Source organism: Dromaius novaehollandiae, chromosome 1 (genome assembly GCF_036370855.1).
Source record: "Dromaius novaehollandiae isolate bDroNov1 chromosome 1, bDroNov1.hap1, whole genome shotgun sequence".
NCBI lineage: Eukaryota > Metazoa > Chordata > Aves > Casuariiformes > Dromaiidae > Dromaius > Dromaius novaehollandiae.
This window is the reverse complement of record NC_088098.1, coordinates 67,005,567-67,032,298: the sequence shown is the minus strand read 5'-3', so window position 1 is coordinate 67,032,298 and position 26,732 is coordinate 67,005,567. Positions and strand designations below refer to the sequence as shown.

The following is a 26,732-nucleotide window of genomic DNA, read 5'->3' as shown; positions in this document are numbered from 1 at the left end:
AACTAAGGAAAAGCTCTGCTGGAATCACTAACTTGGACAGTTGATCTTTTCCCCCATGACTAATTTTATATCAGTCAGGAGTTTATCTGCCCAGAAGAGTTACTTTTGTGCTATTATTGTTTGTTTTTTGCTTTCTGACATCTGTCTCAGGATGTGTTTACTAAGAAGTTTTTTATATCTGTAACTGCAGTATCACTATGTCAATGCACTCCATCATGCATATTCAGTCTAAGGTGACTTTTTTAAAAATTTCTTTAAATATTCAAGAAGTCACATACTTGGTCAGCTTTCTCTTCTTTAACCCATTTTTACTCCTGTAAAAAAAAAAAAAAAAAGAAAAAAAAAAAGAAAGAAAGAAAGAAAAGTTTTTCATTCGTTAAGTTGTTGTATGCTCTTGCTTTAAAGTTAGTACTGATTTAAGAACATATGTTTTATGGTCACCATATTACTCAGGATAAGGTTGGTGATAATATCTTGGATATTTTTAAGCTAATGGTGAAATTTCCATTGACATTAATGGGATGAGTTTTCCATTCTGTAGCTCTAAGAACCACCTGCTTGTAAAAGGCAAAACACATACACACAAGCAATGGGTCCTCTGCAAATCCTGACCCACCGGCACCGGTGGCTGCATGTGGGCCCGGGTTCAGTCCCAGGGGGCCAATCCCAGCCAAGCCGGGCAGGAGGCTGTGGGGCTGCAGGCAGCCCCACTCCAGCTCCTGCAGGCTGGAAAAGTAGATGCCAGTGCTGGAACGTTACTGGGAATGAGTGTGCGTCTGTTGGGTAAACGGAGTAAAAAACCACTTGCAAATTCAAGTAAGAGTAGTGGAAAAAAGGGCCCAAACAATATTTCTCACTCACTGCATAGCCTGCTTATGTGATAACCTACGAAGACAATGGTGAATATCCTACTGATTTCAACAGGACTAAGGCTTAAACTTTAGAAAATTTTAGTTGACTTCTAACAGGTAGAGATAATTATGCCAGTCATGTAATGTACTGTCTTCACATGATTTATAAGTGATATAACTCACTAGAGACAGTTGTGAGCAAGATTATGAATGAATTAAGCAGTATAAACCTTAAGAAGCAGACATAAGGACTGCACTACACTAACTACCTTCGTGTGTTTTTTTGGAGGGGGTGTATGTGTGAGTGAGCATGCGTGCGTGCGTGTGTGCACTCACTTAGCCATTGTCACAAAACCATTAACTGACCACTCAGATTAAAGGCACAAAGCAAGCACCCTGGAATACTTTGGCTACAGGTTTGAAAATACTGATCCCCCCTGTTAAGGGGACGACAGAGCACCAATGACAAGTGCCCAGTCAGACAGTGACAGAGCAATGACAGAGCACAAATAGATTCTTGCTTCCCCAGAGGGAACCTTAGTGGTGTCATACTTCTCTTTCCTGAGTATTAAACAACATCTGTTCATTAATCACACTATACTGATGCTATTTTTAATTTCATGATGATAGTTGAATGATTTCTAGATACTTTGGGTTACAGCTTCAATTTGTAAATTGAAGATAAATAGTTTTAATTTCAAAGCAGTGAAAAGAGAGAGTAAAGAAATAAGTATTAAAAAGTGGTGTGTTTTATTTTTTTATTCTTTCAAGCTTAGAAGAGACACAATTGATTCATTTCCAAAATTTCCAAAAATTAAATTTTCCAAAATGTTCAGTTATCAGAGGAGCTGCAACCTGGGGTAATTTTGTTATCTGGTCAAGGTACCTTTCAGTTTAGATCCAGATATTTGCCTGCAGAGTGAACAAGAGCTATGGCAATACCGATCTGACACTAATGTGGAGACCTAATTTGCGAAGCATTACAGTATTATACACTCTTTAGCCTATGATGCTGTCTATACAGCTGCAGTCACTCATTCATGTATACTACACACATACCCTGGTAATATTTATTCTACATCTTCAAAACAGTTTTTCCAAAGAAATCCTAAAATTAATTTATCTAGATTATTCAATGCAATTCTCTTTTATTCCCTGTGACTGCAGTAAATCTTTCAATGCCAGGCATATTGGAATTCATTTCAAAAGAAAAAGAAATATTTAAGTGCTGCTTATCATGGGAACATTTCTAAGAACTCTTCTCCAAGGAACACTTCAAGAGGCAATAAAACAAATGATTGACATCCATTTCTCAGAAGCAATTTCTTGTGCTTTGAGAGTCTCAAGAGGCCTTTGTTTCTTAGCATTGCAATTGTTTCCTGAATGTTCATAAGTGTTTTAAACCAACTTGTGTGCAAAAGACACTAGCTGGTGTTTCACCTATTCCTCCATTTATCCTACAGATTAAAATACAAAGAGAAGGATTCATCTCATGCCATTCAACTCCAGCTTCTTGAAACTTGTCTAGTCTAAACTAGGTAGCTTGATTGTAGAGGCAGCCTCCAAAGGTAGATTCACATCTTCAACAGTGAGTTAATGCATATTAAGGGGCAAAAGAGGGAGATGACTCCTTCTGCAGCAGTGCCATTGAAAATGGCCATTGTGCAATTCTTGATGGTCAGAGTTAAATGAGATGAGTTTGGTCTGCACAACAATAAACTGTTCACCTAATCCTTCATCACTGTGCAACATGGGTAGTTAGTTAAGTTGGGTTTATTTCAGGCAAGTTAAAAGACAATCTAATATTAAGCTTGGAGAGATATGCAAGACTTGCTTCTGCTCTTCACTCGGGTTTGTGCGGAGAGCACGCTTTGCGTTTCAGGGGAAGAGAAATACACCCTTCATTTAGTTATATAAAATAAAAATCACTCTTATGTCTGGGCCCACTCCAAATTTAGAGGGTTTCTTCTACAGAGCCAATGTGACTCAAGGAAAGCCAGTCTCAGGAATGCCTACACAGAAGATTTCTGTGACTAACTACCAGGGCGTTGTTGCTGTATGATAATGCCAGGGAGAGGGTTTGGTCAAAAGTAAATCTTCATTTTGGTACCAAACACATTTTTTGGTACACAACACACTATTGGACTCCAGATCATCAGGAACAAAAGTTTCTTTTATATGTATGAAGCATTTTGGGATCACAGTCGATTATAACTGCATTTGTAAAGAGTTTGTGAAACAGTTCTGGTTCTAAACAGACCCTAGGACTTCATTGGCTACATATTTTCAAAACACCAGTCAGTCATTTACTAAGCCTTTATAAACTATTTATAGATGAAGCTGTTAAACACACGCACGCACACACACACACACACACACACACACACACACACACACGTATATAGTGAGCCAATTTTTGCACTTGGGGAATGCTAGTCTATATGGATGCTCAGAAAACTGATGTTTCCAAAAGCAAAACTTGATTGGTATCAGGAGACTAACTGCACCTTAAAGATATCACACAACAAACAGGTGGGGCAATATCAAGCAATTTTAGTATGACAAAAGCAGCAGCAGCATGCCAAGCAATGAACAGGTGACTAACTGGGTCAGAAAAAGGCAGGGTTTGTAATGAAGTGGCAAAAATTGCAAAGAAAGAGCAATGAAATGAATAAGATGACCATCATAAAATTAGCTTTTTAATACCAAAATGGGTTGGAGCATAAACAGACACAAAATAGACGAAGCAGGGTAGCAAGTACTTTGATACCCACATCCTCTCCAATCCATGTTCTAGAAAAAGAAAATTATAACTTAGAGAGCTTCGACCCATTTGAAAACAAAGGTACCACACATTTTTCATATAATAGAAATAAACATTGTTTAAACGTTGCATATGGAAAAAACAAGTAAATCACTTACCAAGGATTAATATAAAATGCCAAAAGATAATCAGTCCAAAGGCATGAGGGTAGCAGAGTTAGGAAAGCAAATACACTTCTACGCCTGTGAGCATTAATAAATAACATACATAAAGATGAAAAAGTGAGCAAAGTTAGTAAGACAAACAGAAGTCAGGAGATCAGCAAATTCTATTTTAAAAACAAGCTAAAATCGTATAGGCTTCCTCTTACTTTCTTTATGAGAATATTATTAGCAGCCACAGAGCTTTTACTCCTCAAGCTGAGACCCTGTGTAGCATTTTCAGCTGTCCACAACAAAATTCTATATAATCAGAATAAATGTGTTTTGTGGTATTGATTCAGGCCTACTATTTTAAAGCAATGTTAACTTACACAATGGCAGATTTTCAGAGACTGACATGTATTGAATATTTCATCCGCAGTAACACATCCTGTGTTACTGTGTGTGAACACATCCTGAACACATCCCGTGTTCATTACTTAAGTAGTGCTAAACCTATTTTCTGAGGTTTTGAGCTTTTTCAGGACAGATATATTTTATTTTCATCACATATAACTATTATAATCTACCACACTTGTTCCTAAAAGTAATCCTGTGGATGTCAGCAGGAACATCTGTACTGAAGTTAAATGAGTATCATGGCAATATCTCTTAATCCCTATTGTGCCAGATTTCTGAAAAAGGCCACAGAGCTTTTGTCAAGGGTTCCCTCTTTAAGTGTTTTAAATTCTCTCCTAGGTTTTCACCAATACAGTATTTGAACTTCTTTCCTTAGTCTCTATGAATAATTATTCACAGCAGGTTTCACTGGTGCTAAATGAAGTTTGTTTGAGTAAAAAATAGTTGTAAAATTCTGTATTTGCAGACTGTTTACCAGATTCGGCTATGCCTTAATCAAGGAAACACACTGAGGTCTGGTCTACCTGTTTTGGTAGAGTGGGCAACAAGGACTTTGCAAACATGAAAAATTCATGAAACTTAAACAGAAACTCCCCCAGTAGTAGGATTTTTGGCTAAATATAAGCTCCTTTTTCTCCCTCTCGTCAGAAAATTTAATTTCTTAAAAGTAATACTGACCTTCACAGAACTATTCTAAAGAGGAAACAGGAGGTGAAATTTCCTTTTTTAGTAGTCTTGCCTAAAAAGAAGTTACTAGATACTGTGTTTTCCCTGGAAAGCAAGTCACCTCTGCTGTAGTTGTCTCTACTCTTAATCTCCAACCTGTGGTGGAAAACTTCTGCCCACCCAGAAATTGCAGATAATACTTCAATGCACTTTGTTGCTGAACAGAAAATGGGGCAATTTCCGAGGAGCACCTTCCCTCGACATTGGTGTGGCTTTGGTGGGTCAGCCAGCAGCAAAAGCCCTACGTGTGGCCCTGCAAAGGGCATGCTTCCAAACAATCCTGCTCTGCTAGCACCTCTGCTGGAAATCTGGCCAGCATCTCCCTCTAAAAATGAGCAACAAAACCAGTAAGGTTACCAATGACATGGGCAACTCTTTTGCGCTCTGAGGACAGCACCAGTGCAGCCAGCACAGCAATTCAGCTTTCTAGTTCTCTAAGCATCTGCCAAAGTGATTTCAGGAACAGGGCCTTAGGGTTTAACCACTGAAAGTTTCTGTGGGACTGGACTGAAGATGAAATCTGGCCTTGTGAAAGCAGAGCTCTGGTTCCACAGAGAGGTTCCCATTAGGCTTAGAAGAAAGAAGTGATTGTGTTGCCAAGATAATACTCTTTCATTCAGGATATCCCAAGTGAGGTTTTCCAGAGTGTTTACTTCACCTTGCCTACACAGGCAGAAGAAATTATTTAAGTCCATATTTTCTTTCATCATTGCATCATCAAGAGTTTTGTTGCTCGTTTTTAGAGGTAGATGCTGGCCAGCTCTTCAGCAGAGGCGCTGGCAGAGCAGGACTGTTTGGAAGCATGCCCTTTGCAGGGCCACGCGTAGGCACATTTAGGAACTCTCAGCAATTGATTTTACTCAATAACTGAAAAATATGCAATTACTCAAAAAATAAAATTCCATTCTCTACCTGGAATTATGAAGTCTTTCCCCTACTGCTGAGAGGTACTGAAAATTTTTATTTAACTAAAAGAGAGAGAGAGAGATGCAGAGACTGGTCAAATTGTGAAAACTCTGCTGAGCAGACATTTCCTCAGGAATCAGCAGATACGCCTGTGCCACTCTTATTATGTCCCTGGACTGGCCCCAAGCAAAATAGGTTTCTTAATCCTTCTGCCTGTCTTTGGGGCCACAGTTCCCCCTCTGCTGTGGACAGTGCATCTGGTCTTGAGGTAAGCCTGAGCTTTTCCCTCAGAAGGCAATGGAAGCACAGAAAAGGGGATGTCTTTACTAACTCAGAGAAGTCAGGACCATAAATCTAGCCATGCTGGTTTCAGTTACTGAAATTTACAGAGATATTCAACAGGAATATTTTTCAAATACATTTCTATAACATTTTATATATATTTATATATGTATTTATATACATGTATTTATATACATATACATACACTAAATTAAGCAAAAAGAACCTTCCCTTACAAATCCAAACCTATTAATTAATTCCCCTTCCCATAAAAAAAGTCTTTTCTGGTTTTAATAACATCTGTTACTAGTTTAATCATTTGATTCAAGCTTGGATCCTTAATTAACAAGAGCACTTGATCTTCTGCCTTCATTGCTAATAACATAGTCCAGGTAGAAGAAGCTGAAAAAGAGATTAGTTTCTACTGCATACAGCTGGCTGCTATTAAAGCTAGACCAAGCAAGTGAAGCTTGTTTAATATCCAGTTAATTAGCAGCACTGTGAGGTATTGACAGCATTTGCCAGGCTTGTTAGTTCAGTTTGCACACCTATTAGCAAAAGGCTTGTTTTGGTGCAGTATCAATCCACTTAATCCTGTTCTTGTTGGCAGGCAGTGTCCCACAAGGTCATGGAAGCAGTTCCAAGTGCACCAACTTCTTGACTGTCAACATAGCTGACCATGGGTGTAAAAGCAAGGCTCATATTTCCTTCTTCCTACACACTTGAGCAGTGTTTCAGATGGCCAGAGTATGTTTTTAAACATATGTGTTTAGACTTGCCTTGAAAGATGTTGGTCTTCTTGCATAGATTGCTAACAGCTGCCTCACAGAAGACTAAACACCAGGTCAGTCATTAGCCCCCATTCATTTAACAAGAACATGAATGAGAATGACCAAGCCAGCAGCCAGTCAAGGATTGCTTAAGGCCCTTTTTCTTCTGTAAAAGCTAATCCTACAGATTTTCTTTGTTCAAATACTTCTCTTAAACAGATGGTGTTAGTGATGGCTTGGAGTCCACAGTTAGTGCCTGCAACTCTAGTCGGTGATTTTCCAGACTAGCAAGAATTTGTTGTTCTTCCACTCATTTCAGCAGCACTCAATGCAAAACTACAGTAAATGTTTGAGTTGGCTTGCCCTGGTCTTTCAATACAAGGAAAATGAACTAATGGCACTGCATGAAGACAGTTGCTAATTGGTCATCTACAGGCAAACTTATTCCTAGATGTAAATATATCTCTATGGACCTGCTAATGGCTTTATAGATCAAGTTTTCATCCTTGTGTTATTTTAGGAAATGTGTCTAAGAAAAAAGAAAAAAAATCCTCCAAAAACAAACTTGGTTGACATATGTTATACATCATTCCCTTCTAAAAATAGCAGGTGACAGAATATATAGTCCTGAGTCATCATTCAAAGAAATAAAATACTAAAATAACAGGTAAAGTAGCTTTATCTTAAACAGTGTCAGTGATCACATAAAAATTAAGCACTTAAAATTTAAAGATCATATTTACTAAAAAGCAGAGATGGAGAAACAATTAAAAGCTTTGTTTCAAAACACTCACCAATTATAAGGAAGCTTTCCATCTCTCTCTAATGATGCAAAATTGACAAAGGTTCCAGCCCCGCACTCCCTGTTTCAGGAAGACCATGGGGTACAAAGTTATCATTTTTGGATTCACAGTGCTTGCAATGATGTTGATTTAACAGAGATCTCTTGGAGACCTTTCTCAGAACTGCTGAGCACTCACATTTGTGACTAGGTCTATGAGATAATGTGCGATAAACGTAATTGGAATAATTTCATCCTTAACATAGCCCTCCAGAACCAGTAAACACTCAACATCACTTGAAATCAAGTTTCCTAATAATCTGTAAAAAGAAGGAAAAAAGGAAAAGGTGCTACTAAAGACCTTAAATAGTTCTCACTTTCTATCTAGATTTGTGATTTTTATAGCACTAGTTGCCTGTCTCAGTACACATACTAAATATTCACCTTTCTACACTAAAAATTAACTATTCCAACTCCTTTAAGAAGAAGATATATAATTGTCTCCATTTTACAGCAGCAGCATGGTAATTCTGAGTGCACAAAGGAATTGTGTAAAAGCTGCATTTCCTGAGTCTTGTTCCAATGAGTTTATGAGAAGCCCATTATTTTCAGCTGTATATGATAAACTGACTTGACTGTTTTTGCTTCCTTGATTTAAATAAACAATTGCTTGCAGCTCCTCAGTGAATTTATTTTTTTAGTTTCCTCCTGAAGTCTTTATCTTCTGTAGCAGAAGCAGTGAGGAAGCGAGAAGGAAAGAGCTTTGGGCTGCATGTACAGTAATTAGACAGGAAAGAAAATCGATTTACTTGGGGTTTTCCCAGAACCAGTTATGTGTAAAAGAAGCAAACAACATAATGTTCACTGAAATAGATGGCCTGAAAAATCTGTGATGTGGTAATCTGTTGCATGGAATATACAGCCAAGACACAACACATAAAATGCAATGTCTGCTCAATAGCCAAGAAGAAGATTCTTAACATAAATTTTTGAAATGAAACTGTTTTTTTTTTCCCCTGACATAATGGGGAAAGTTAAAATATATTCATAGATTATAAAAAGATGAAGACTTCAAGATGCTTTACTCAGTAGGTGAACCACATATGGAGGGTCTGGAGGATATGTAAGGCTCAGGGCCTTCCACAGCCTCTGAAATGCGGAATCTGGGACCTGATGAACTAATGATTTTATCTGGTGATAGGAAAAATCTCTTGTTCCAAGTCATAAGACAGATTTGCAAAAGCATCTTGATATCCTGCTCATGCCCAGCTGCCTAAGACTCCAGTTGTCCTTTAGGTTCCTGACCTGAGGTTCCCTTTACAGTAAGTGAGTGCACTTCTTATTGACCCAATCCAGCAAAATTCAAAAGGGACCAAAGTTGAGGCTTATAACGCAAGTCAAGAATTAAAGTAGAGAGAGGGAATCCCAAATGGCAGCAAGACAACTTTTTTTAAGGTATCCTGTTCACAAACATCTTGAGCATCACCCACGTACACAGGCATCCTCAACTGCAACTATCATTGTGACATGTTTGTTATTGTCTGAACATTTTGGAATGAGCATAAATCTGGACTTACCTGGCCATTTGCAGATGTTTTCTTCTGAGTACAACAAGAGTCACCAGCAGCAGTCCAATCAGAAGGATACTTAGGATGGCTAACACAGAGATTACCACTACGTTGGGATTCATCTCAGTGACTGTACATACAAACAATGGCTCTTGGTTATTCAATTTAGAAGAGCTTACAGGTATTTTTTTCCCTGAATATTGATATTGTTATTTTTTTGAAGTGTTCTCATTTACCCTGGAGCATTACAGAGAGAAAAATCTACCACTAGAGCTAAAGGGAGTTTTTGACCAGTTACTGCCCTTATAAAATTTTCCTGGGGAAATGACTTCACTGTGGCATTTTTTAAAGCTTTGTCGTGTTCTGAATTTTTTCCTTTGAACTGACTCTTGTAAAACATGAGAAGAGGGAGAATGAAATATAAAATACAGATATTCATCATCATCTATGTCCCCAAAACACATTTCAACTCCTGTTAAGCTGTTCTTCAGGAATAATTTATACCCTCTCTAACCCAAAAGTGAAATAAAGTGTCAGAGATTCTGTTGATAAATGGGCTGAAAACGATTGAATGGCATTGGTAAATAAATTTTAATAAAATATTCTGTTTTAAATAAGAGCTGGAATCAGTTCTCAATAACAAAACCGTGATTTATTTTTGTTCCACGTTGTCATGCTTATTAATGGTACTATCCTGAGACCAGATACCCTGTTCTGCTCTTTCTGTAAGAAGAAAGCCTCCCTGCTTAACTTGTTTGGAATAACTTTGCATTCACAGTAGTATAGAGAAGCATTTCTCAAACTAAAAATCAAGAATTTTAAGCTAAGTACTGGGCACTGAACTCGGAATATGTAATGTCGGAGTAGTGACTAAAGCTATATGACTCTAACCTGGCAGAGATGACTGTGGTTATTTTGAAGGGGAGATTCTAAAGAAAAGTTCCATGCTGTGGGTAGCACAACAGTGACATTCTTTCTTCAGTGTCAGCACAGAGCCAGACTTCATGACATGCTGGAGGAGCTTCCATTGGGAGCTCTGCCTTTGGGTTGTGACTGTTCAAGATGCCCCAGTTGCCCTTCTCCTTCTTTCCCACCCTGTCCCCACTTCGTTGCTGAAAGCAGAAAGCAAGTTCTCTCCTTAGCAGCTTGTAAATGCGACTTTCTCCTTATTTTGTTTGGGCTTGGCTGAGGATAAATTTTTCTCTATAAATGTCATCAGGTGGTACCCTGATGTTCAGCTTTGAAACCACAAATTAGAACTATGACTTCTAAAATCCAACAGAGCACTGAACCACTAGATTATATTTTTCCAAGTCAACCCTCCAACCGGGACTTTTCTAAAACTCTTTTCAAGTTGCTTTCCCATCCCACCCACAGCTGGCAGCCCTTCAGTGGCGTGCAACCTCTGCTGCCAGAGTAACCGAGAGCAGTTTTAGAAATCAGGGAGACACAGATGTTGCAACTGGAGAAGGAAGAAGCAAACAGGGAAGTGCTGCTTACCCATGGTGGAGACGGCAATGAAAGTGGGGACGCTGGGACTATTGTGGCTGAAGGTGGTCACGCTGCAGTTGTAGGAAGTGGCAGGGGTTAGGCTGGAGATCGTCACTACATGTGACGAGACAGTGACAGGTTCCTACAGACAAGGGAAAAATATACAGGAGTTTGTCTCCCATAAATATAACACCACAAATCAGTGCTTCTCTCTCCACCTATGCATTTGTCCAGATAAAGTTAGATCTGGTGAAAGAAGCCAACTCTTGGAAACCTACAGAAAGTACCCCTTCAAAAAGAGGCAGGAAGCCAGGCAGCTACAAAGAAATTTTGTAAATGCTGATATGGCAAATGAATACAACTACAAAAAAATGCACTGACTTAAGGATATAAGTCCGTAAGGCTTGCAAAAGCTTTTTCTATACTTTCCAGTAGAACCAAAGGTGGGTTGCAGATGTGAAAGCAGGGACACTGAGCTAGTGGTTCAGAAGAGGAACAAGGAGAGGCTTTATGAATTAACTCACTCCAGCTGTGGAGTGTGAGATCCTGTAGCAAGCCCAGAGTGCAGGATTTTTGCAATGGCCTGTTTTCAGTCATGAGCAACTTCTGGACTTACAAGGGTTCCTGTTGCAGTGCAATTCTGAGGTCAGTTACACAAACAAAAATCACATGTACTTCAGTATAATGGAAGAGAATTTGATTCCCTCAGCTGAAAGGAGGCCAAAGTTTGGCAATTGGAGTTGGTTGGATTTTTTCCATTTTCTCCTCTGGGAAATGTAAATTATTCATCCAAAGCTCAGGATGTTTAAACCTAGAAAGCTGTTGCTCTTTCTTTTGCTGATTTAAAAATGGAGGAAAGGGATGAAAATGTTCATTTAATTAGCATGGAAAATCTTGGAAAAAGAATTTTCACCAGTCTAGTGGGAAAGCATCTCTTCCTAATGGTTCAGAAGAACTACTGAGCCCTTCCCCTTTCTTCATGAACACAGAAGAGAGTGTGATGAATGTAGTGAGAAGTAACCTGTAATCTCTATGTATTTCCCAGTACTGGATGTTCGCTTCAACAAATGGGAAACCCCATGAAGTTCCTGCTAAAATGGAGCAGTCTTTTCTTGATGCTCTTAAAACTTATCTGCACCATACTGCGGCTGCAAATCCTGTGTACCTTCCTTGCCTAATCACATCATTATTCTGAATCTCTGCTAAGTGGATAACAACTCTGTGGTCTTTGGTTATTCACTGTGAAAAAGCAGGAATCCAGATGTGGAATCTGAACTATTCAAAAGATTGAAATGAATTTTTCTTTAGTCAGTGCCTTTCTCAATTTAAATAAAATATTTAATAATTCACAGGCTAGTCTTACACAGGGTTAAAGAGTATGTATGTCTCCTTTGGGATAAGCTGAGTGGGTTATTTTCTATTTTTTTCTGAAATGATTTCTCATTATGTATGAGTAACCCTATAAGAGAATGATGTCTCATGGCATGTAATCATGTAATCACTAGACCATCAGCTAAACCTCAAAATAAGCCTCAGATGTTGCACAGCATTGAGTCTCAAGGATTCAAAATTACTACAGCTCCTACGTTTCACAGAGCTAGCATTACCAGTCTGAACACTCAGATATTCATGTGGCCTCAGAGCACTGGTATCTAAATGGACAGAGGAAAAAGGAGGCTCATTAGAGAAGCTCAGCAGGTGAGTGTGGAAGGAAATAGCCTAAGAGGCACCGACTGTCTGAGGAACAGCCACATTTGCAAATTAAAGGTACTCCTTTAATAACAGTAAGGATCCTATCCAACTGCAGTCAAGAACCCTCATGAACAGATGAAAAGTCAGCCAGAGACAATTAGATTCTGCATAAAAGATCCCAGCTCCATGGTACCAAAATACCTCTATTTTTCCCATTCCTTGTCAAGCTATCTGGCCACTTTTCCTCTCCTGCTCATTGAAATGCCCTTAGTTTTGTGGCGTTTTAGGTATTGCAGAATGTATTAGAGCCATTAATTGACACTCTGGTGGATGTGTTAGATGCACATAGCTTCTGTCCAGCTGGTTACAATCTCTTACTTGAGTTTGCTTGTTTTCTTTCTTTCTTTCTTTCTTTCTTTTTTTTTTTTAATGTTGGTCTACAAGTCAGAAGCCAATCTAAATATTTTGAAGGATCTCAATATTTCAGCATTTCAAATGCTTTAGTAGCTTAGGTCTTTCACATTTAATTCTTAACTGCATGGCTAACTTTGGTTTAATGACCAAACATGTGTACTGACCATCTAATTTAATCAGGCTTTATACATAAATGCTAAGCAACAGAGAACAAAATAGAAAGATGCAAAGTCCAGGTCTGCTTTTCAGGAATTAAGAACAGAAGCCAAAGAAGAGGCACCTACATACCTGGACTTTTGTTTCTTGATCAGATCCAGCCTGCTGGCAGTAGACTTCAAAGAAATCAGCCACTCCTTCTTCCACCCACAGCAGAGTCACTGAAGTCTGAGTCTTGTTGACAGCAAACAGCGATTTTGGAGGGGCTGGTTCTGGTGAAGAGAAAATCTCATTTTATTAAGATTATCTTTAAGTCTCTGGACAACCAAGAAGGGGAAGCATCAAACAAAAATTAAGGTAATGCCTGATGCCTTCTGTCTTTCATTTCTTTCAGATAAAGTCTGCTGATGTAAAACTTTGGCTCACATGATTGTAAGTTACCAATGTAAAACAGGAAGGTGGTGAAGTGTCTAGGTTTTTCTTCTTCATTTAAACTGTTCTCTGTTTGGACAGTTGGATAATTACTTCACTTCTCTTTTCAGCAGAGTCTTTGCTTGGGGATGACCAGCATATTCTATTAATAGAAAGATGTTTGCAGAAACTCTTCCAGGAGAAAAAGGAAGTCCACCTCTTAGCAACACATTCTGGGCAAGAAAGTTCTGCTTCGCAAGTCCTGCCCCAGAAGGCAATCAAGAAGCAGCTTTCCACATGTGAACACTGTCTAGCTTCATCTAATTTTATCAGAGAAAATGTTTAGTCAATTAGCAGTTAAAAAAAATCTTCCAGTCTGGTATTTTGCAGGTTATCATTTTACAGCCATCGGATCTGCACCCATTTTAGTTAGCTGCATAAGGAGATCTCCTCCTCACTGAATCCTAAGGTCCAGACCTTCTCTAATTTAGTATTTTAATTTTGTTGCTGTTGTGCTGGATCAGTTGTCAATCTGCTAACATTTTTAAAGGACTGGGGTTCTTCCATGGGGAGTAGGAGATGAATGCTTTTATAGGAAGATTATTGCCATCCCCTGGGCAAGAGATTAAAAACAGCAGACTGTTGGATGGTATGGGAGTATGGTGTGAACACTGCCAATTGAAAGTGAGTATTTGCTTAGCCATACACTGATTCTCCAGGGCCTCCAAGCACTCATTTTTCAGTTCTTGAAGTGTTACTTCACATATCTTGCAGCTCTGTGCAGAGTGGGCAGGGGGGGAGGAATCAAGCAACTGAAAAACAAATGCTGCTTCAGAAAGGGATGGATAAGGAACAAGTAGAGGGAAGAAAATAAAATGACAAAAGGAGAAAATTCTACTTCAAATCCTAAGTCCTGGAAAGTGTAAGGGGCTACGGATATAGAAGTAGGAATCTGCTAGCCTGGCCCACCTCAGATTTGTTAACAGGAACTTTCAAATGATCAAACAGTGCCAGCTCTAGCCTTTTCCATTCGTCTTTGTACCTGGCACTGGGAAAGGCTTGGGAGAGTGCAATTCTGAGGGTCCTCTTAGGAATGATGGTGAGAGATACCTTCAGGTGAGACACCCCTGCTCATTTCCACTAAGGAGTTAGACCCAGCCATGAAACGAGGATCTGAATCTGCAACCCAAAGCCCCCATAACACACGGGAAGACAGGCTTGGTTCTCTCTTTGCAGGCCCGTCCTTCGTCTCCATTTACAGCAGTGGCCTTGCTAACTGTCATTGAGAGGCAACATCTGACCTCTAGTGGAGGTCACTTATCACTGCAATGTCTGCTAGAATTAAAGCGGAATACCAAATGCATAGAGCAACAGGAAAGGAAAACCTAAGGAGCACAGAAAGAGAACAGCTTAGACATTTTTTTGCGTGATGTTTAGATGTACTTTTTTCCAAAATCATTTAAAAGCCAAGGCTTGCTCCTGATTTTGGTCCTGATGGCTTCTCACAAGGGATACTCAATCCCTTAATCTCAATCTCAAACCTTCAAAACCTCAGGCATCCTGGGCTCCTTTTGTTTGCCTTTGGAGGGTGTGAAGTTTGGGACGTAAGTTTCCAAGTTGTTCTGCAGAGTTTGTGGATTTAGTAATCTATTGATATTTAATGAAATTTGGCATTCTCAAGCAATGAGCTTATGCCAGGAGACTGAGGCACTAAGGAAAGCATAAAACAAGGTGAGAAGTAGCAGCTCACTGAACTTCCCTGATCAGCACAGAGTTATTCTCCTGTCATCACAGAGTAGGTGAATACAGAATCTCATCCCCAGTTCTCTACGCATGTTAAATGTTTTGCTGTCTGGAAGATTCTAGTAACACATACAACAACATTTTTGTTCTTCTTTTTTCCTTCACAAATAGTTTCTTTAGATACTGTCTGAGGAGCTTGGATGTGGTGTGTAAGATTTGCCATCAAAAGCCTGGCATAAATGCATAAATGACTTGCTCAAGAGAAGCATCTTGGAGAAGATGCTTGGAGAAGCATCTGATCCTCAGACAATCAGACCAGTGTTTTAGGGTTGGAGGCTGCCAAGATTATACTGGCAACAGGGAGTGAGTTAAAGAGAGTGGGGTAGGGACCGAGGCATAGTTACATGGCTTCTTCCTTGTCACACATGGACTGCTGGATACATGTTGCCCCAAAATTACATGGGAAGGCTTCTCTCTCCCTTAATTCCCCCCAGTATATCTGCTCCTAGATTCAGAAACACATTCCATTCCCTACTCAAGATAAAAAATGGTCTCAATTAAAATATGAGCTTTATATTTGGGCATCATTCCAAACACATCCTCCTTTTGCCTGCAGCAAATGGCTTGATTTGTCTGCAAGTGGAAATTTGCCAGGATGAAGCAAACATCATGGAGGAAAGAACATTTGGCAGGAGGCCTTAAGTGACTGCCAAGTGCTGAGTCGTCTATCACTTAGAATCAGTTCCCACTAATTCTAATTACGACTCTCATTGCTCCCTCAGAAACACAGAGAAGAAAAACCTCTGGTAAAATAGCCTTACTTTTGTCTATTCAAAATGCAAACAGCATAAAGGAAATAAAAAAATAAAAGCAGTGTCTAAAAGTGATTTATCAAAACTGAATTCATCCCATTTTCTTTTTTTTTTTTTGATCAATAAAAGAACAAGAGCAAAACAACCATAACAGTTCAATAAGAGTCTGCCTGCACTCACCGCTTGCTGTTTTCCCTGTCCATAAGCAAAGAATTGGAAGATATAACTAGGTTGCATGGTGTGCAACATGAATAATACATGACATTCATGTGCCAGCCTGAAAAATAAAGCTAACCGATGTTTCCACGTACTCCCCCTAAAACATTTTCATAATGGTGGCTGGGGGATATATTTACCCCCACACATCCACCCACTCAGTTCTAGGAACAAACACACACACTTAACTGTATGCACACATGGGGCAAGCAGTGGACAGGACTTGCACAGGGAAGAAAAAAATCCATGGAAGTTTTCTATATCCTTCAAATTTCCGTCCTTTCCTTCAGTGGAAAGACTTCAAAAAGCTTCAGATTCTTGTGACTGCACTGCTTGCCCCAACACTGTTCAAGAGATCTGAGTAAAAGAGAACTATGTGGAAAGAAGAATAGATAATTACTTCAAGACCTCTAATTCAATCATAAATTGTGGAGTTCTTTAAGTTTACTCCTTTCACTGTCACTCAAGAAAGGTTTATTATATGGGTAGAGAACACAATCTAGTTTGAAGTTACTAACTCTTCCTTATCCGTCTTCACAGTGGAATTAATGCCTGTAAATGCAGTTAAGCACACTTCATACTTTCACAGCTTTGGGTAGCTAGGGCTGAAGGATTCTATGTGTGTGTAAAAGTAATGTAAAAGCTATGGAGGCACAGTGGTGTACTGTGCTGTCTTCTTTAGAGGTAAAGGGAGATGCTGAGGAGAAAGTTATATCTGAAAGTCCTTCTCACCTAAAGGATCCACTTCTTCAGTCTTTTTTGTTTCCTTGAATACAGTATACATACTTCCACAAGAATGATGCTGGGTTCCACAGCCATGAATTTGACTGCTTTTTATAAAGAATACCATCACTGATTTTTACTTAAGAATACATTTTTCAGTGATGGAGGACCATGGAGTTGTCCAGAGGGAGAGAAGAGGAGACAGGGAATCAGACCATGAGACAGAGTTGAGACTCAGAAATAGGCTGATCAAACCTGAGAAGGGTTCTGCTTTGTATTGAAAAGTTCAGCTGCAAAGTCTGAAACCCAGTTCCTGAAACCTTCTTAGGGAAATAATTATGGAGTAGGATTGTTCTCCCAGGGAGGCATTAAGATATTTCCACTCTCCTGTTTCCACTTATGGGCAGATTCTGCCGTTCTTGATAGTCTTACATACGTGAATGAGATTATCTTCACAGCAAGATGAGGTGAAAATTACAACTTTTCAAAAAATGCAGTCACAGGTACATGACTCTGAAATGAGGAAGATGCTGAACGTGCTGACAGACCTACTTTTACACTGAAGCGAGTTTACAGCCTAACAAACATGCAAGCATATTCTTACCCAATTTTACAAGCTGGGGCAGGGAAGTATTGCTGCCTCTTTCAGTACAAGCAGTCACTGAAAGGTTGTAAATGTCCCCTGGAGGCAAGCTCAACACTGCAGTCAGCACACTGCGTGTTACCTGCAATAATCATAAACACTAAGCATTAGATATTACCAAAGCCGATATCCTTCTTGTAAAATTAATCTGATCACTTAACGTACTACAGACAAAATTCTATGCATTACAGCAGATATTTTCCGCATACTCAGAACTTGCTAAATGAACCGGTTCCCACTGACATCAAAAGAAGAAAATCATAATGCTCAATAGAATACCACAATGCAGAGAGAAGACAATCTCAGACTGCATTTTCTATACAGTCAGTGAAAATTTAAAGAGGAAAGAAAAACTCCTTCACAACATCACTGAGAATACTCTTGCATCTGGATTTTTCAAATTCTGTAAAATGCCAGACTAAGTTTAGCCAAATCATAGACTTGACTCCACTGCAACTTTAGGGGACTTCTTTAATCTGGTCAAATATCTCTAAGAAGAAGATACAACTTACATACAGGCAAGCCAGTACACATATATATCCTCAGAACTTTCAAATTAGATCTGGCTGGGCAAGTCTAACATCTATCTGCAGATCTATTGGCTTGACATAGACCTCAGGACCAATTGACACAGACTAGATTATAAAATAAGCCATAGAAAGCACTGACTTGAGTTACCTACAGATTTGAAACCAGACGTGATCTGAAACTGCGCTGAAATTCAGAAGACTGAATAGGTATATCCTTTAGCCTGTAAACATGCACCAGTATTTACAAATACGAGTGGTAGCACAGAAATGAGCTGTAAATAGGTTCTTACGGGCATTTCCTAAATAATACTTGCTGGTTCTATTGTCATTAAAATAATAAGAAGATAAATATTCCTAAAGACAGTTTTGAAGTTTTGGATTTTTTTTTTTAGGTATCCTCTGATTTTAATCTTTCATTTATTTTAAAAATTTAATATTAAAATAAGCTTTACTGAAAATTATGGTTTTGACAAAAATCAGATTTTTTTTTCCTGGAAAAATAATAATCCTGGGAAACATGATTTTTGGAAGGAAGAGAAAGGAGTGAAATCACAGGGTTTTTTTTTTGTTTGTTTGTTTGTTTTTTTACAATTCAATTCTTAAAATAGTTTACTTGTAAGAAAAAAAATACTGAGTTTTCTTCCACATTTGAAACAAAGATCCAAATATTGGAAGTTCCTGCTGTTCAGAAGTCTTATGTTTTTGATCAGTTCTACTAATTGTATAATGAGGCTCTCACACTGCCACGAGCTTCAGATGGGTGCACTCCTGCAGCCACTAAGAATCCTACAAAGGCTCGGAGGCTCCATATAAATCCAAATACAAATTGCTGATGAATTTGGGCTTATGTTGAAAATCCAATTCTAATTCAGCATATATTTAGCCTTCAGCTGTAGAAAGAAAACCTTTCCCTTTAAGAAGACCAAACACTTTCAGCACGTCAATGGCTGAAACACCAACAATGGTGTAGAAAAAAAAAATTCCATGGCCTCAGGCTTTATGAAGCTACACTGCAGGCATTAGGAGCTCCTGGGCTGCAGTGCTTCACTGCTGCTTCAAACACTTGATGTTGCATGTCCAGGCGCTGCACTTTTTCTTCAAGTTAGATGTGTATTTCGGTACCTCACAGAATCAGTAGTTAATGCATAATGGGACAAAACACGGATTTCTCTTTATAAGTGATTTTTAAATTGCGCCAGGGAGTTCAAGAGCATGTGCTGAGAACGCTTCTGTATGTCAGCCAAGTTTTCTGAGCAAGTGCATGCGCTCTGGATGAAATCCTCATCTCATCAGGTAGTGGAACTTGTATTCAAATAGAAAATGAAAACCAAACATAGTATATAAGGACGTCTGTCTGATAAAGTCAGAAAATGGAAAGTTATACTACCTGCTTTGAATGAACTAAGAAACTCAGCCACTATGTCTAGCCTAGGTTATCATTAACTAGAAACTGATGGGACAATATCAGTTTACCAAAAAATACTCTTATGTTTTCCTGTCTGCGACAGTTTTAATACCATGAGGCTATTTTTAAATTCTCACTTAAATTATCACCGCTTGTGTCAAATCACAAATACAGTCATTTTGCTCATTCACTATTTTGAGTGTGTGAGTCCTCAGAAGTGCATACTTGAGCTGATGAGGCTTCTACCGATCTCAGTCAGCTTGCTTAAATTTTGTAATAAAAACATTTTCAATTGAACACAAAAATACACAGGAAAGAGCTACACGTTCCCCAGTAATGCTTACGCTCTTTTTGATTTTTTTCTTTCCTTCCGCAATGACCATCCAATGCAGCATCCTGGAATGAGAAAGGTCAGTACCAACTCCTCCATAGGTCCAGCTGATGTACAGAAGGTGGTTGTAGTACTCGATGGAGGTAATCTCAGGTGCCACTGGTGCTGAGGGAATAAGACAAATGTTTTACAGAAGGATCTAACACAATGTATTACCAAGAACAATTATAAACTTCTGCCAGAGGATACCATTGGGAAGAGAGTATCACAAAAATACCAGAAAGGTATTAATAAGAAAAGCATCTGCATTTACACTGGCTCCTGAGGGCTAGCTGAAATAGACAGAAAAGGCATTTTCCCTGGATGACATTTGGAATAGAAGTATATTTTGTTTGCAATCTTTCTGTTAAAAAAAAAAGCATGAAGTTACTGGCTGACACAAACCAATTTTTGATTTAACATTTATAAATGGAACACAAAATCAAGTTAGAAGCCTCAGATACTGCTTCAGTGTGTTATAGCCCTGAAAAGAAGTGACATTCAGTACAGTCAAAGAAGAAAGAAATGAATCTCCACAGCAACCCATTTCCTCCTAAATAGTTAAGGCAAGTAAGAGAACTACCTCCTGGAGGTGCCCCCCCCCCTCCTTTAATTGCAGAGGGAGTATAGCTGATTAGCTCACCCCGATCGCCTAACTGGGGAGGTGCAGGTCCCCAATCTGGATTTAAGTCAAAATTGAATGGAGCCCCAAAAGGGAACTTCAGCAATTGGCAAAGCTCTGGATTTAGACGATGATGCCCCTCAAGGTGACATCAGTGGGACAGCCTGGATAAAATGGGAAAAAGCACAAATGAACCCATATGCTTGGCAGCTTCTTTTGGAAAAGTGTACAGATTGATCCTCATCTACGTCAGCCTGGCTGAGTCATTTGTGTTTGTGCGAAGGCAGTTCAGCCACCGCTGCTCAGGGAGGCCTGCTTCCCTCCACCCTTCCTCAGCGCGGGCAAGGAAACGCAGGGCTACCTCGGCGCGTGGGACTGTCTGAAGGGGCCGCAAGGTGTCACTGCTGCCTTCAGAAAGGCTTTCAGGACTCTCAGTCTTGCAGCTAGACATTTGTCAGAGAACAGAAGAGATGTACTGAAGTGATCATTGAGGAAGGCAACAAATACGATGCCACGGACTATTTATTTAGAGCCATTCAGCAACATCTGTAAGATTCTTCCCTCAAATTCACCTTTAAAATGTCTTTCTATGCTGTTGAGAGGAAGCAAGTTTATTTAGCATAAAACCTTTAAATAAATATTTCTCTGAGTTTCTGGAGCTCCCAGCCCATCTCTAGGCAAGGACTGTGTATTCATTACAGTCTAATGTGACATGAATCTTGTATACTGTTACTAATTTCCTCATATACCTAGGTATGGATGACATGCTTTCCTGTTAATATTCATGCAGCTGTCAACTTTGGATATCTGGCAATGAACAACCAGGATATGTAAAGAAGAGACAAGACCCAGACCTAGGAAGGGATTTCTGTGCCTGACTTCCCTAACGTCATATCCCATTGGAAGCCCAGGTGCACAAAGAGGCTGTAGGAACTTAAATCCCTTTGCTGACCTGGTGTGAAGTGATAGCTGAAAGCATCTGCTGGAAAGCCAGACAACAGCTCCACAGTAAGGACAGATGTGATCATACTCATCAGCACCCATGGTGTACCTTTCCTACACTTTTTGCTTTTCCAAAACTAAAAGCACTCTTATTGTGAAAAAAAAAATGTTGGTGGTCTAAAAAGCCTTTGCTAACAATTGTTTTAAATCCAGCTGTTTACAGCAGGTGCCATTAAAAAACTCATCAGTCACCACAGCAACACTGGTGGTTCGCAGTCTCCATATGTCACTATGGCAGTGGGCAACAGTTGCTGCAGGAGCCTCGCTGTTTCTCATGAAGTATTTACTTATGGGAAAGCCTGGATTCCCCAAAATCCCACCCAACCACCTGGAGACATCTGAACAGATGTTGTGAGAGAGAGCTATCTATCATCTAGTCTCTTCTGATAGCCTTTTCATTCCAGGTGTTCTAGTTCAGTTCACTAAGGCCCCAACCTATTTATAGACTCCACACAAGCAATGAGATTCTGCATTAGGGAAATTGTTTTTCTGCCCTGAGCTCACTGCAAGGTGCTGTCCCAAACTCCCAGATAAGCCTTCTGCTTTGGTTTAAAAACACACTTATGTTCTGTGTACAAAGGTTAGTTTTCCAGTTACATACAGAAGAACTCACAGATGGTACTGTCAAAAAGACCACAAAACCTTTTATTTATTGTTTCAAAATCTAGAGATTTTTTTGTTGTTGTTTTGTTTGTTTGTTTGTTTTTTGTTTTTTAATTCTTGGCCACATATGCAGGCCGTGCAGGGGGGGCAGTGTTATCCAGAACAAGGCAGAAAGGGGCAGAGCGTTCCATAAAAACATCTGTTACATCTTTGGAAAGAATGAGGCTGAGGGTGATAAAAACCTTTGTAGTCTCCTGCTAGCCTTACACAGTGAAAAGCAGACCAGCTGGGGACAAAGATTTTGAAGTTGCAGACATGGAAAACTGGCCTGCCCCTTTCCTGCAAGAAACATCTAAGAAGACTTTGTGCTCCTGAGGCTAGCTTCTAAGAAGTCTTTATTCACCAGAAAGAGGCCAGAAGAGGGCAGAAGTGTTAACAATATGCCAATATTTCATTTGTGGTATGGCCTCAGTAACAACAGCCAGCGAGCCCAACAGTCCCAAGACAAAACTGAAAAGGATTCAATTAATAAGGTAATTAGAGGACAGGAATGTATTTAACACCAATAATCGGTGATGACTCTAGCACTCGTAATTTGATGAAATCAAATTTGTTTGTTAGGACTGTTCCCTTAAAATGCTGTGATCTGGCTCACTGCCATTCCACACTTTCATCAATAAACTAAAAGGAAAACCACTGCTGATAAATCATGCAAATAGCACGGCAACTGGCAGAGTAGTAGAAGATTTGGACAGTGCTGTGATGTGAATTGCTGCTAAGCTGGGCCTGCTCGAACACAACGTATTTTGAAGCTCCAGGTGCGAAGTTGAATATTTGTGAAAAAAGGAATGCAGGCAAGCCTTCCTGAATGGCATATTCTGGAAAGCGACTACTCTAAGAAGGATTTAGAAGCAAATCAACATAGACATCCAGTGTGATGCCATAGCGAATATAATCATCTAGATGCGCAAACAGGAGAGCATTGAATAGGATGCTGATTTTGCCTCTGTAGTGAGTATTCAGGAGGCTGGTACTACAATTTCAGTGTTCACACTTTGGAAAAGACAGTAAAAATTAGGGAGGGAAAGGAGGGAAAAACATAACATAGAAAAATGCCTTACTGTGAGAGGACCTGAAGAGTTCAATGGATGCAATTTATCAATGGAAAAGATTGAAACTAAATTCTGTGTAGAAAAAGAATGCATCTGAGGTTCTTCAGTCAATAAAAGTGTAACAAGAATCATGGACTGGATATTAAAGCCAGAAAAGTTTAGATCAGAAATGAAGGATAAATCCTTAATAATAGGAGAAACTAAGCAGTGGTACATCTCACCTGGAAAGGTGGGAGACTCTCCTTTTCTGGATATTTTCATTCTAAGACCAAATACCTTTTCTGAAGATGGGTTTTGCCAGTCACAAATGGATGACCTTATCTAAGATGTTCGTCCATTTCTGATTTTGTCTACATGTACTAGTTGCTCAATTTTTCATCTAATAGCTGTAATAGTCTTTACCTTCCCTGTACAGAGATCCACATTGATCTTAATGAAAGTTTATCTTTTATAATAAGCTTAATCTCAGTGAGTTCTGCTACAGCTTTTTGAAGACACAATATTAAAATGTGCAGGCACAGTCATTATGGGGGGAGGTGCTGTGAAATTCTGAGGCACTGGACAGTGCCAAGACAGTCCAGCTTGGTATCAGATATCTCAGGATGGGAAGGTTTCTACCAACTTTAGTGGAGCTAGGATTTAACTCACTGATAATTCTTCTCTCATGGCTCAGTCAAGCACAGGCACTATATTAATCATCATTGCAAATGGGTCTTCTTCAGCTCCTTCCTCAATTACATCCTCTTAGGCTTTTGCCAAACGGGAAATCTGGAGCTAGGCTAGTATCTGTTCTGGAGGGAGCGGCTGGGGCCTAGATAGGCTGATTTTCCTCATAATGTGATTTCTACAACTGGAAAAGAAGAATGCTTTACACTCTATTTCCTCTCGTGGTGCATATGAATTATTTACTGCTTTCAATCAGCTATACTTCTGCAAGGTGAACTAAACGGTGGTGTATAAAAGCAAAACAATTCAGTAGGGAACTTTGAATTATACAGCCTAGATCCTAGAAATACACTGCAAGGAGCTAACAGGAGCTATTGTATTCTAGTCCGTATCTGTTCACATCTAGTCCATCTCTATTTGACGTATTGAAGATTTGAACTCAAAGTATCTGATGAGGGACAATGGAGTGTGTTAAACATGAAGCTTTTCCCACTGGAAGATAATAATCAATGTGGATCTATCTACAGCTTACTGTAGCTGAGAATCTGGATTACGAATGACTTGCCAGCATCATGCAGAGTTTCTCAAGTCCAGTCCAGGTGCAACGTTTTGATCAAAGGAGCACCCTTATTTCCTGACTGTGCACAAACAAGAACACCCAACAGATAACACAAGGCTGGAGCACAAGAAAAACGTGCTACACAACATACTATAAGAATATTTAATTCTGATGTATGTTAACTAAGATACCACAGAAGTCACCATCTGATCTATGGAATACAAGCTCATTACTGTGAAGGGGAAAGAGGCAGGAAAAAGCATTTGGAAACATGGCAAATATATGGAAAAATGTTTCGTAATATTAGCAAAATTAATAATTCATACTATTAATTTACTCATTTCTTCCTCAATGAGTAAAGCATACAATGCCATAAAAGACAAGCAGGATCACTGACCTTCACTGGAGCCATGTGTACAGCTGATGGAAGAAAACAGAGTAATAAACACTACACTTTGCATAAGAAAATGATACATAATGAACTAAAGCAGTCCTCAAAGCTTTCCTTAAAAAAAAACAAAAGCTTAGCTGTTAAATACCCTAACTTGCAAATATCTGCAGGTGAAGCCAGGCTCTCTCAGCACTTCTGCTCCCAGGAGCATCTCCACGGAGCAGCTCTGGCACCGCTGCTTACCTGTGATGAAGCTGATGGTAGAGCTGTCACAGCAGCTCAGCTCGGGGTCCCCCCAAGTCACCATGGTAACCCGGAAATTGTAATACCAAGCAGGCAACAGGTTGGCTATTCTCTATAAAGCGACAAAGACAAGAAGCAGCTCAGGAGAAAATTCACCACCACAAGGCACGACGGATAAAATGTGACAGTATCTATACACCTCGTGCCCACACGTGGGCACAGCTCTACTGCACTGCCCCTCCGTACTCCATTGGTGCACTCGCCCCATCTTGAATTTGGGGGAACTGTCAGCTCGACACGACTACGAGATAAACAGGACTAAAGTGTGCAGGCGGGATGTTGAAAAGACAGGTCACTCTCCGTGCTTCTCTCTGCCTGAAAAGACAGCTAGAAAACCCACTAGCAAAGCTGTATTAACCTGCACCCTTGTCTTGCCTAACACAAGCCAGAAGCCCATGGACACTGTATTTTTGGGAAATTGTGGTCCTATGGCCCTTTTATGCATGACTTGTGAATTTGCTACCAAGTCTAGTGAATCTGCGTAATCTGGGGCTTGAATTTATTCAAAAATCTGTGCAGAGAGACCAAACATGGTTGCGACAGCTCTGCTGCCTATCCACACCCACGTGGTCCAGTTCCCTATACATTGGAACCTTTCACTGATTTCCAGGGTGGTCAGAACAATTCCCACAGAACATTTTTCTGTCAAAAAAAAGTCAGATTTGATGGAAGCAATATACTTAACAGGAGTATGTGGCCTTTTCTTTTTTAATTAAATGTGTTTAAAGGATAAATTAGAAACAATTTTTTTCCTCACTCAGATACCATCACTTCAAAAAACTTCTTTTTTTCCATTTTCAAAGTGTATTTCATATTGTATTATCATTTATTATGAATGATACATGAATGAAATATGAGTTATAAATGAGATATAAATTATATATATAAATATAAATGAGATACAAATGAAGTATAAAATACAACGTACTTTATATTGCAAAGTCATTTGTAATATTTAGGTTAAAAATCAAATACTTTCAATGACAGCACAAAACATTTCAAATATTTAATTTCATGTTTAAATGAAAATCCTATGATATTTTTGTAATTCAAATTAAAAGCAAATTGGAAATAATGAAAATTTCTTAGAAATTAGAAAATGCCATTTTCAAAGAGCTTTGTTGATTGTAGTGGCCTTTTTTTCAGATGCTATAAGGCAATCCAAATACAGAGTTTGTAGAATATTCTCTTTCTGGTTTTTAGAAAAGGTGGTATCTAATTAACACTGAAACAGGAAGCTGCCTATAGTTCTTCTGGCATGCCCCTAGGGTGTTTTTTGACAATACAAATGTTGCTTTAACTATTTTAAAATATGCTGCAAAGCACAAAATGAACCAAGCAAGTAAACAGAGTGAAAGGGCAATTCAGACCCAAGACTCCTGGCCAACTGATAAACCCTTCAGGAAATAATTTCTGACCAAAGTCAAGTAGCTTGATTTTTGAGTCCCTGCCTCCTCTCTGGGCTTGACAGTGTTGCTCCAGAATATATCACTCAGAAAGGTCAAATGATTTACTGATTATAGGGAAATCTGTGGGACCTGGTGGCATTCTGACACAGCCTATTTGGAGTACTGCTAGGGAACCCAAAGAAAAATTCACCAGAACATACTTGTCTGCTAAATGCCATAATAGAGAAACAGGGGAAAAAAATCCATTTCTA

At 39.3% G+C, this 26,732-nt stretch overlaps 1 protein-coding gene across 7 annotated transcripts in view; it reads right to left on the bottom strand.

The window, feature by feature from the left end:
* The window catches only part of PTPRO (protein tyrosine phosphatase receptor type O), a 159,071-nt gene that overhangs the window by 16,213 nt on the left and 116,126 nt on the right, over window positions 1-26,732 (bottom strand). For 4 of the 7 annotated variants that reach the window (XM_064515535.1, XM_064515534.1, XM_026116954.2 and 1 more), the window contains 9 exons: window positions 25,013-25,124; window positions 19,789-19,940; window positions 17,471-17,591; window positions 13,094-13,233; window positions 10,709-10,841; window positions 9,218-9,338; window positions 7,654-7,722; window positions 3,774-3,857; window positions 279-314 (listed from right to left, as the gene is read on the bottom strand). In XM_064515535.1, coding sequence (XP_064371605.1) covers window positions 279-314; window positions 3,774-3,857; window positions 7,654-7,722; window positions 9,218-9,338; window positions 10,709-10,841; window positions 13,094-13,233; window positions 17,471-17,591; window positions 19,789-19,940; window positions 25,013-25,124 — 968 coding nt within the window. The remainder of the gene's footprint in view (window positions 1-278; window positions 315-3,773; window positions 3,858-7,653; window positions 7,723-9,217; window positions 9,339-10,708; window positions 10,842-13,093; window positions 13,234-17,470; window positions 17,592-19,788; window positions 19,941-25,012; window positions 25,125-26,732) is intronic. The other 3 variants (XM_026116951.2, XM_026116952.2, XM_026116953.2) reach the window with 3 other exon arrangements.